We start from the raw sequence: 12,102 nt of genomic DNA, 5'->3' as shown, positions 1-12,102 counted from the left end.
TGGTCACTCTGGGTAAAGGAGAGAGGAGGAAAGTCTGGTTGTATTTAAAAGGTGGGGGTGATGCTCCTGTATGGACCCCTTTCCCCAGTCAATGTGGAAAATGCTGATCTTCTGAGGTCAGAGCAATACAGGAAAAAATGCAGTTATCTGTTCTGAGGGGCAAAAGAACTACGATGAGTGTTATTCCCAAGGAAGCAAAGGTACACTAGTGTGGGAACAAAAGTGCTCAGAGGATAGTGATCAACTTGTTAGTTTTTTTTGACTCTGAAGGAGAATACTGCCTTCTTCAGAGTCTCTATGAAGTTAAAAAGATGCAGGATTCTGGCAGCACTGGTTAACTTTGAAGGTTACTGGGGATTTTGTGCACTCTGTGCATGGCTTTGCAGAAGTGACTAAGTGTGAGCAGGAGGTGGGATGGGGATATGTATGCCCAAGCTTATTAAAGACTGCATTGTTCTCTTTGCTGGAGTATGCACTTCTGGGTGGGTTAGAAAAGGCAGTGAGGTCTGCTCGCAGACAGTCCCCATCTCCCTGGGGTAGTTTAGTGGGGGATGGAATGAAGGCAACCGGGTGCAGCATTTGTGCCAGGACCCTGTGTGGCACCGTTTTCTCTACTTACTGAAACATGACCCTGAAGAAGCAGTAGAGCAAGTCCCCTGTTTCATTCCCAGCACAAGTTAACACAGCAGTAGAACTGTTAAGCCCTTTTGCCTTCAAGAGGGCAAGACAGAATAATTTGCACGCCTCTAGATCCCACCAAGGAAATGAGATCTTATCAATTGTCTGTAAGTACCTGAATGGAGAGTGTCAAGGGGATGGGGCTAAACTCTCTTCAGTTGTCCCTTGTGAAAGGACCAAAGGCAATGGGCAGAAATTGAACCATAGGAAGTTCCGCCTGACCGTGAGGGGGAATTTCTTCCCTGTGAGAGTGACGGAGCCCTGGAACAGGTTGCCCAGAGAGGTGGTGGAGTCTCCTTCTCTGGAGATCTTCAAGGCCCGCCTGGATGCAACCCTGTCTCCCATGCTCTAGGTGACCCTGCTTGAGCAGGGAGGTTGGACTAGATGATCTCCAGAGGTCCCTTCCAGCCTTACCAATTCTGTGAGTCTATGAAATAAGTTTTACTCAGCTGCTCATGTGTTCTAAGACTGAACTGGTCAGGCTTATGCTTCTAATCACATCTACATCAAGATGATGTAGAGCAAGCAATAAACTATTGCACATCTTGTGTGGTGCTGACCTGGGGCTAAATGCTTATAAAGAAGTCTTAATTTGTATCTAATCACCAGTCCTCAACTATCTGCATTACTACTGTTTGTGAGCATTTCATTTTCCTAGTAGTAGCAGTGGTCCTGCCTGGAAGAAAGGTAGCGTTCCGTAACATTGAACAGTGCTGTCCTGCTCTATAATGCATTTTACAGAATATGAAAAATTAAGATTCTTCAAGAATTTATCTGCAGGTTCACTCCACATGAATGTAGATGAGTACCTGCCTGGAGACTCTTGGGTCAGCCATACATATAGCATACACATATTCTATCTCTTTTCCTGGTTTCATAGATCACATGAAGAGCAGAATAGGTATTCCATATATTTACTCTTTTTGAAAAGGATAATCCATTTTCTTTCTTCTTTTTTTTTTTTTTTTTTTTTTTCCCTCTTCCTTACTACTAGGCTTTGCTTTAAAAACAGCATATGAAGTTGCTGTTTCGAGTCTGAAAAATGTTGTTCTTACTGTCCTCTGGCCACCCTCAGATTCAGGAGCCCTGTATATTTCTGGACAGTCCTCTAGATAATCATAATGTGCCAGTGTAGGTTTTATAATATACATGTATCTTCGAAATGGAACGAAAATGTCAGCTGAGTCTTAGGCATGAGAAGAGTTTGAGGGATAGCTCTTCCGGTGACAACCTCTGTAGAAGCAGATATTTATTCCTGCCCAGTTTTCTCTACCCATCACTTCATAGCTCTGGATGGTACCTAATTGAGTGTTGATTTAGTGCCCAGAGCTCAGCTAAAGGAGTCAGCATCCCTGCCGCTCCTCAAGCGGTTTAGTTACTTTAGAAAATTATTCTCAGCTTGATAGCACCAGTTTCTTTAACAAGTTTTCTCAGGGCACTGGGGCAGATCTAGGAAAAATGAACCATTCCATAAACAGCAGTAAAGAAACAACCGGCACTGCTAACTTCTCAGCATCAGTGGACTTGTGTTACCAAAGTCTGTATCAAAATTGGTTTCTTACCAATACATCTTGTGCTGCTATTGGGTCTCACAGTGACATTAAGGACCTAATAATATGGAAGTGGACAGTACTGGTGTATGGTTATGTCTTGTACTTGCTGGGGCTAAGGCTGTTGGAGTTTTGGAGTGAAACTTGTTAATACAGGAATTTGAAATCAAAAGAACCTTGGGTAATGAAGTCAGGAAACATGCTATCTTTCTCCCTCACCTCATGTACCTACATATCTGTGGAGACTTATAGCTTTCATTTTGGTTTTTCTGAGCTTATTTATTCTATGAGGAAATCATAAAACATTGTTTGTGATACAGACCATTGCTTGTGACTCAGCTGCTAGTTTTACAGAGAATTTACCAAAAGGGATTGTCAGTGCCATCTTTGATGGGACTGTAACTCAAACTTGTAATATGTGGTAGTTTACCAGAAACAAAAAGCTTCAGAGCATGTCTGAAGCCTTCGTCTTATTGCTTAAATAATGACTGGAAAAAAAAAAATCTATGGCTGAACTATTGCTGTTAGACTTCAGCCTAAAGCTAGCACTTCTCTTGGGAGGACTGGGAAGCTCTGTCAGCAATGACTTTTCTACAAGAGTGAGAGGGAAGTGGCTGTTCTTGCTGAGTCTTGGCAACAGCCAGTACTTTCTGATATAATTTCAATCTCTTCGGCAAACTGCAAGAACGAAGCACGTCTTTGAATTGTAGTAGCAAGGAGAGGGGAGCAAGGAAAGGCACTGCAAAAACGTGGTGTCTTAGTTTCTTCCATTCTTTCCTTAATAGTAAGTGTTGCGAGATGGGCTGTCATAAACCTACCATTGGCACCATTTGAGAAGAGAGTCTAAAACACATTTCTGTTCCAGTCATTCAGGTTTCTTTACTCTCCATACAGAGGGAAATGGTATTCTTACTGAAGGTGGTAATTGTAGAAGATACACTTCTGATCTTTGCCATGCTCATGTAATTGTGCATCTTTGTGTTGCCTCCATAAAAACTTGAACTTTTATTTATTTATTTTAAAAACTGAAGTGTTCCCCCTGCAAAGCTCCACTTTCATTTGTAAATCTAGATGGTTCATTTTCCAAATGTGGAAAGGGTCAGGGAGACATTTCTAGGATAGTTTCAACTATAAGCAATTAAGCTTCTACTTGTGTTACAGTACCCGAGTCAGACTTGAGAACCCCTTTGGGCCAAGCCCTGTATAGGTACCTGCAGGGCTTGATGCAGTTGCCAGAACTTGGATCTTACACCACTTGAGATGTCCTGGGGTAGCAAAGACATCTATCTCAGGCTAGTGGATATGACTTGGGATGTATGGAAGACCTGGGTCCTGGTGGTATGTCAGTGGAGGCCAGCTAGGAGATCCTAGAGCATTGCAGATGGCACTAGATGCCTGAGTTTCGCAACTGAATTGAGTCAAAAGCGATATCCCAAAGAGCTTACTGCCCTAATAAACAAGACAAACGCAAAGGAAAGGAATGTCTAGCAGCAGCAGCATGGTCAGGGGACAGGGCTATCCAGTGTCAAGAAGTTTCCCATATGTGTTTGTAAATGAGGACAGTTGGTGAATAATTAGGACTACTGGGGTGGGCAAGAGGGAGGTTTAAAGAACAAGTGAATTGAAAGGGAGGAGAGTGTGGGAGGGAGGGGATGAGAGACTGAGCAGCAAAATTATTAGCAAAGGTCTTACGAGGGGCAGAGGGAGGGAATGGCCAGCAGCAGAAACAGCAGCTAGTCAAAACAAAATGCTCTGCTTCCTGCCTGGGGATGGGAGGTCACAGGCCCACTCATTGCTTCTCTGCCTGGGGGATGAGCAGCCTGCCCACCAGAGTTTGCTAAGCAGTGAGAGTCACAGCTCTTCACTTACCGTTTCAAAAGACAATCTCATGTTTATTATTAAAGTTACCAGAGATTTCTCTTGTTCAAAATGCTTTGCTAATGTTTACACTCAAGATCTCCACCTCCTCCTTTTTCTTCCACTGCAGCCTTCTTAGTCAGGGGAGCGAGACAGCCAAATGTAGATTCAGCCTCATTTCTTTGGAGTGAACCAACTGCTTAACTCTGCTGTTTTCCTTCCCACTCACTGTCTGGCTACAGGCTTCAGAATAGTGAGCAGGCAACGCTTACAAATTCTGCTGCCATTTCCTCCCCTTCCAAGTCCCCCCCACAGCTCATTAACAGCTACATGAGCTCTCACACAGCTGTCTCCATAGGAAGATCTTGTCAAGCAGTCCAGGTCTCTGGAGCCAGCATGAATGTCAAGCAGGCGACAAAATGCTGTGGCCAGAATTTAAAGAAAGCAACATGGCAAAGAAATTCTTCTGCCTTCACTCCAGGCACTAGGGAACTGGTTAATTCTATGGAAGTCCTTCTTCTCTGCCAATACCCAGTTTTGAAAAATGTGCACAAGTTGCGCTCATGAACACAAACTTTGTTTCTTAATGCTGAGAGAGGGAATTGTATTAATGCCAACTTCTTATTTACAATCTTTGTGTAGCATCATCTTCTTGCAACTCTATCCCAAAATAGAGAATAGTGTTATATGGATTGAAACAATAAAATCGGTCCTGGAATGGGAAGCTGGCTTCAATCTGACCTGTGTAGAGCACAATACATCTAGCAGACATAATATATTATGAGTGAGAGACATTTTAGAAGCTAAGGAAAAAATATTTGTCAAGTGATGTCTTGCAAAGTGGCAAACTGTCAATAAGATAAAGAGTTATGGGAGGTTGTCTGTGTAGAGGGAGCTGCAGAGGAGAAGACTCTTCTATGGAGATTTTGCAGAAAAAAATCAGGAATAAAAAGGATAAAGCTGATGGTTGAAAGACAGAATACTGTTGATATGTACCTGGAACAATGAATAATAGGGATTAAAAAGCAAAAGGAGAATAAAATTCTGTTGTTTCTAGGATCCACTGAAAAGATTAGGAGGACCTAGTGTGCTTGTGTCACTTCTATGAGGAAACAGAGGTAGCTGAATTCTGACATAACTGAAGTTTGTGCATGATGAAATATCTGGTTTTTCTATTTTTCTTTGATCCTTCTTTCTCCTTCAGAATTTATTTTTCTTTATGATATTTTCCTAAGACTCATTTTCTGCTTCCCTCTTTTCCCTGCAAACAGAGTCCTTTTAACCTTGCTTCTGAGGGAGTGGAACTTCCCACTTGTGCAATGTTGTTATTTATTCACTCCTAGAGAGTTCACTGGATTTTGCATAAATAAGATAGAAATGGCCCGATAGAGACCTGTGTTGGACGCTACCTGGACATTTAAAGGTATTGTAGTTGAATGTGCTGTTTGCTGTGTTTTCAGAACTGTATGGTTTTGATGTCCTTATTGATGCCACTCTCAAGCCCTGGCTGCTGGAAGTGAACCTATCCCCATCGTTGGCCTGGTAAGTGATTCCCAGTTTCAAAAGAGCGAAGGGCTGGGACTTCAGTGCAGCAGTTGCTGGATATGATTGTCTTTTGAAACTTGTGGTCCTGGGAGGATATGAGGTCCATGAGGCCTGCAGAGTATCTGTTCCACTGTTAAGAGCTGACAGAGAGGATAGTCCTTTCCTTTCCCTTTCCCATAAACAGACTCATTGCAGAAATATGTTTTGGAAGGACCCAGTTGGGATTCCATTTTCTTTTTAATTATTTCGCCTCCACAGTCCGTCATTGTTGTTTACACTTCATAATCTCCCATCATAGACAAATTCTGAAACTCTCCAGACCATTGTGTTGGGTTTCAGTCTGCTTGGCCCAGTAGATGCTGTAAGATTTTAGAGTCAAAACACTGTTCAGGCATTATGCTTGACTGGAGTACGTAGATGCATGCTTGGGCTCAGATTCTTGGTCTAGTACTTTCTCTAGCTAAAACTCATGGTGTGAGTGTTCTCTTGGCCCTTATGCTGACCTTGAACTCTAATGAAACTTCAGGATTTCTTTTTGTAGGGGTTCAGACATGTGTTTTGTGAACTACAGTTTAACTTTACAAGAGTGTAGATGCATAATACAATTTGTAATAATGTGTCTGAGTAATATCTCCAAGGTATTGCAATATTAATCAGTTTTAAATTATACATATATTCATGGAATAATCGTATCAGACACTTCTGTTGGTCTTTCTTTCTTTATTCTGCATACAAATTCTTCCTATGCACACTCTAAGCTTCCACAATACCTGTTTTGCTTTTAGGTACAATGAGAATATTTCCATGACATTTAATTTCCTTGTTTGTTGGTTTGCACTCATATGCATAAATAGTGAATTATTTGCATTCTTTACCTTTAAAACTAACTCACATTTGTATCCTTTGCTCCATTTTTTTTTTTTTAATAATTGCCAGTCTCTTTGCCCAAGTTGTTGGCATCTTTTACTTTGCTGTAGAAAATGACTTGTTTCTCAGCTGTCAGGAAAACAAACTTTACTTGTCTGGTCTTAACTCTATTCGTTGTTGTTCCCACTGGATAGAATTAAGTATGCTTCCTGTCTGTCCCCACTATCTAATCTCTCTGTATCTATCACTTTCCCCTATCGTTTGTTCTCATCCATCAGAGCTAACCCAAATACTTACGGTTTTATGTGGCAGAGACATAGGTAACGGTAGTTTTTAATAATTATATGACAGAAACCTCCGTTCCATGAAATGCAGTATAGATGTATTCAGCGAAAATGTTTCTGGCCAAGCAGAATTAAAACAAGGCTGCACATGTTGAATTAGAAGCGTAAAGCTGTGAAAATGGGTAAAATCAGTAGATACCATGTTTATAAACAGAAATAGGTTAATCTGTTGCTGTTTTTTACCATGTGTGTGTGAAAGTCCCTTACGTGCTTGGGTGTTCTGTGATGCCTGTGTTAACGACTAATGCAAAGAAAATACATTGGAAAGCATCCTGGATATTGATGCAATCCTCTCATTTTATACTAGATAAGTAATTCCTCTTGTCCTTTTTTCCATGTGGGGATAGTGATGCTCCTTTGGATCTGAAGATCAAAGCCAGCATGCTCTCAGATATGTTCACCCTTGTAGGTGAGTGTAACAGAGAGCTGCATGAATATTTGAATATTTACCTCATTTAAAGCCAACAAAAGGTATGTTTGAACTGCATGTTAGACAGTGCTTGGATAGCTATACAAAGTTATGAGATTGTAATTTCTAGTGTAATAAAGGAGAATTCAGATTAAAGAGAGTAGATGCACTTAGCATGGAGAAGTTTTATGTGGTCATTTTAAATTCAGCCTGTAAATAATCCCTCTCTGTGATGCTTAGGTAATATGAAGGGTCTCTAGTTTGGTATTTGAAGATACTACTCTTTTTTTCTTGTAAAGAGATGACTCTCTTAAACAGGCAGCTTCCAAGCACTTAGTCCTCAGAATTGATATTTCTGCATTTTTTTTAGGGTGAATGGTTGGTAAGACTGTGTGGATTGTAGCTAGGCTCTGTAGAAGTGGAGTCAGGATGGTGAAAGCTTCATGACTTTCTAGTACACTGTACCTTTTAGGCATTCCTAGTATGTCTTGGTTCAGTTACTTGGGCAACTTACCTTTTTTCCTAAAAGAGAGAGAATTGTCATCAAGTCGCTGCTCAGTTGTTTAAGGAAGGGAATATACTTATGTATTGCTATTCATCAACCGATCTTATTGATTTAAGTATTTAGTATTTGAAGCAATTTTTAATTTTATTCCAAAAATGTAATGCAATGTGCAAACTTTGAGATTAAAAAAAGTCAGACAAAGAAAGGAAAGGCACCCTTTTAGGGGCTTGGGCAGAGACAGGAGGGTCATATGTAAGCTGAAATCATTAACAGAAGTTCTAGGTTTATATTTCAGGGCTTGCCTGTCTTTAAAAGTTCTCATGTGACTCTTGATCCTCATAGGCTTTGTATGCCAGGATCCAGGCCAGAGATCAAGCCGGGCAGTTTATCACTCATCTGAATCTGTCAGGAGAAATCCATACCAGAAGCATCAGGTAAGTGTCTTCAACAAGCCAGAACTGAGAAGAAAGCAAGAAAGCCATTCTCTTCCAGTTTGGCTCAAATGTGAGAGAGCCAGTGAATGAATGAGGTTCTCTGGACTTCTAGATGTAACTACAAAAGAAGAGACTCAGTAGATGCAGCTGAGTTGTGGGCATTTCAGCCAATTTCATTTTGTTGTGGGCAACAAGCTTCCAGAGCCCTATGGCTTTATGAATATGCTTGAGATCTCTTTCCAAGCAGAAAGTGCTTTTGCATTTGAAATTTAAGCCTTCTTTCTGCTTTACTCCTGGAATCTCTCCCTTTCTCTTGGTTCCTTGGACTGAGGCCTCACGTGGCTCACTGTGACTGTCCATTACCTTTTCTGCTGAGAAAGTACTTTCTTAGCACTGTAACGTTTAAAGACAGTTGTTCCTCTATCTCCTTCTGACTACCAGACGAATCCCGTAAATATTTGTGATGGTGGAGCATCCACAAGTGGCAGGGAGATCCCCTGTTTCATTTGGATTTTCAAATACATTTCTCACAGGGAAAATAGGCAAGAAGTGTATCCTGAATCAAGCCTTTTACTGCCAGTGAATATATCCCAACTCTCTACAGGTGATGCATATGCTCCTGTGAGTGACATGTGGCAATGGTGTGTAGCTCAACTCAAGTAGGAAATGAAATGAAATTTTTGTTCAGTGACAGAACACCAATACAGTGTCCATTTTAGCACATGGAAAACTCATACAAATTTTAACACTTCGCTGCTTGTAAAACTCGGAATCAGGAATCACTGTGAGAGATATGAATAGGTGGTAAGATGACATTTGAGTGCCTAAGACACCTGTCTGAGTCTACAGCTCCTGAGCCCAGTTTAATAGCTGGGATTTCATACACTGTCTGAGTCTACAGCTCCTGAGCCCAGTTTAATAGCTGGGATTTCATACAGATCTCTGTGACTGTTAGGGTGCTCTCTGTGACAGGCAAAAGGTACATGGGATAAATCAGGCACCACTCTAGAAAAAAAAATGAATAATCTTCTGTCTTAGAGCAGTTAGATCAGACCCTGATGCTTTTTTTTTTTTGAAAACATTTGTAGAAGACAGTTTAGAAAATCAAGCAGTTGGGAAGCACTGAATTTAAAGGAGCATTCTAACCTGTAGGTTAATTTTGCTTAAAAGCAAAATTTCATATCAGAAAGCAGTGATATGAGATAGGATACCCTTTTGGGACATTTCTCCCCATCACCTATGTGATAAGTTTTTTTTTGTTTGTTTGTTTTTTAAGTAGCTAAATGAAAAAGCTGTGGTTAAACATTAAACAGGCATATAGCTTTTTCCATGGTTCAATATTTTTTTGGCCTGCTCTTTGCTAAATGCATTTTATCTCAGGTTGTATCAAGTCTTTGATAATTATTTCTACTTTCAGTTGCAAAGGGTACTTCTGAACCTCTTTTAACTCCTTCATGGTCTCTTAAGTTTTAATTGTTCACATAGGCCGTCTTTAATCTGTGGAAAAGTCTCTTCCTGAGAAAGACATCCTGACAGTAGCACTCTTGGTCATGAGATAGTTATGGTGACCTCTGTTGCTGAGTTTCACCAGTGGACTGCCAATTCCTTGTGCCTTTTCTTCAGTTTGACTCTCAGATCATTAGTACCCTCTAGAGGTATGAACAGTTTAGCTGCTTCGTTTGTAACTTACTGTTGATTTGGGCTGGAGCGCTTTCAACTAATCATAAGCAATAAATGGACCTTAGACTGTTTTGTAAATACTAACTGCAGAGAAGAACTTGGCTGTAGTACAGCTAGAAATGATAGGTAGGTCTCTTGAGGATCCTTTCTTATGCCCTTTGCTCCTCTTGGGCATTGGAGAGGAGGAAGGCAGCTTGACTACCACCAAAGGCAAGAAGAAGCTAAGCTCTTAGGACAATAGTTTTCTTTTGAATCTACCCTTGGCATTAAATTGGTCTTGCTTATAGGCCTGATGTCAAGTGAATCCTTATGAAGTAATACAGGCTGCTTTTTGACATTCTGCTGTTTGTTTCTACATTTGTATTTGAATGTTATAATAACATCTTATTTCTCCACTAGAATTGGATTATTGTTGAGATATTTAAATGAAATGGCTTTTGGAGTTTCAGGATTTTTACTATTGTTCCCCTCCGTTCTATGAATAATTCAGATTGGCAGCATCTGTTCCCTTTAATACATAGCTAATAAAGAGTTACTTAGAGGAAAATATTTGTCATATAAAATAAGAATTTTGGTCTTGATAGTTGAGTTCATTCATCTTGCTGCAGAGCTTTTTTTTTCTGTATGATTTTAAAAATTGTGATTGTTCAGGTGCATTCTGAGCTGCTGAGCACATCAGAGTTTAAGTTTAGTCCTGTGGCTGGAATGTGGAGAATCCTGTGGAGAATCTATGGAGCAAGATCTGAAATGAGACTACAGAAGCTATTGCCTAGTTCTCTGGACTTTAGTTATACCCTTTTGCTTTAGGGCACTTATCACTTTTCTGGAGCTCAGGCAGGGATGATAGTATCTTGAAGAACACAAGATTTTTATTCCATTTGTGTCTCTTGTAGCGTCCTGTGTCTGCGCAGCCCCGACCAACAAACACCAGACTGGTAAGTACTGGGCTTTATTCAGCTCCTTTTGCCAATGTAAGGGATGCCATTTTCAGGTGTTATTATGTATAATGCTATATAATATATAAAACTATGCCACATGTTCCATGTGGTAGCAAAAAAGAATAGAAAAGCATTTGCATCAGTTTAAGTAGCTTAAAAAGAAATTGTGCTGAGAGGCTAGATCAGCTGGGTGGAACCTCTCAGAGGTTCTTAAGACTGCCAGTATTTTTGAACTGCGTTTTAAAGAAATTTGATTTAGATTTTTAAAGATAAAATTGACACACTCATCAGCTGATGAAGACAATGGCAGCACAATGTGTGTGTTCAGGATCTGGTAGGTCATTGAAAAGGAAAGTTGCAGAAGTAAAGGAAGAATTGATGAAAGCAGAAGTAGAGAGGAATGTCACTTATCAAAAGGAGGAAGGAGAAAATTTTTTCTGTGTACTACAGGGTATGCACAGGTGAATCTGTTGACACAATTCATGTGACCTAATAAGAGAAGTAATTACTGCCTGCAAAACGGTTATCTGAAGGAAGCTTGAAAAATTCAGGAGTGAATTGGATCAGTAATTGGAGAAGATGAGAAAAGGACTTAAAGGAAAAAAAGAACTGCATACCTTTAACATAAGCCAGACTGATCCAGCTTCTCTAGATGTCAGATCTGCTACCTTCCTTGCAAGCTAGATGGACAAATCGGTGTTAGCTTACAATTATAAGCACCTGGCTGTGCGGGGACACAGTAGACAGCATTTTGCTTCTGGGCTTCATGTGCTAGCATAATAGCGATTACCATTTTTTGAAGTTTCTCAGCAGGAAGGAAGGTAGGACAGATGGAATCATCTAGAGAGCTTAATTCATTTTATGGACTGCCATTTATGTCATTTTGTATAAGTTTAACTGAGGTTAAGAGAAAAGATAAGTCTGGAAAAGAGCCTGACTGAATAATGAGATTTCATGGAAAATAGGAGGAATCTTTCTGTCGGCTGCTGTCAATGATTAGTGCAATGAGAATCACGATGTGGGAACCAGAACGGTTCGCAGAATTTGGAGATGACTCAAAGTAATTGGATTTATCTATACTTTTAAAAGATAAGCTGGGTCAAAGAGGAAGCAGAACTTCATGAAGCTGGAGACATTTCTGTGCTACAACAAGAGAGAATCCTGCAGGGAAACACTAAAGAAAGTTTCTTTTGTGCAGGAAGTTCAGTAAAATAGGAGTTTTTCTCTAGCATTTTGACAGTAGAGTGGTTTGTTCCTGAGTGGGAGCCAGCGCTGCTCTGGTCATGATCTCAGTT

The 12,102-nt window shown here is 40.4% G+C and overlaps 1 protein-coding gene across 3 annotated transcripts in view; it reads left to right on the top strand.

Annotated features, from left to right (window-relative positions):
- The window catches only part of TTLL5 (tubulin tyrosine ligase like 5), a 130,541-nt gene that overhangs the window by 26,827 nt on the left and 91,612 nt on the right, over window positions 1–12,102 (top strand). For all 3 annotated transcript variants that reach the window (XM_062577517.1, XM_062577514.1, XM_062577515.1), the window contains exons 13-16: window positions 5,546–5,627; window positions 7,189–7,250; window positions 8,098–8,189; window positions 10,763–10,804. In XM_062577517.1, coding sequence (XP_062433501.1) covers window positions 5,546–5,627; window positions 7,189–7,250; window positions 8,098–8,189; window positions 10,763–10,804 — 278 coding nt within the window. The remainder of the gene's footprint in view (window positions 1–5,545; window positions 5,628–7,188; window positions 7,251–8,097; window positions 8,190–10,762; window positions 10,805–12,102) is intronic.

Source organism: Rhea pennata, chromosome 5 (assembly GCF_028389875.1).
Source record: "Rhea pennata isolate bPtePen1 chromosome 5, bPtePen1.pri, whole genome shotgun sequence".
Classification (NCBI taxonomy): Eukaryota; Metazoa; Chordata; class Aves; order Rheiformes; family Rheidae; genus Rhea; species Rhea pennata.
The sequence above is the reverse complement of the archived record's forward strand: the minus strand, read 5'-3'. Positions and strand labels throughout refer to the sequence as shown.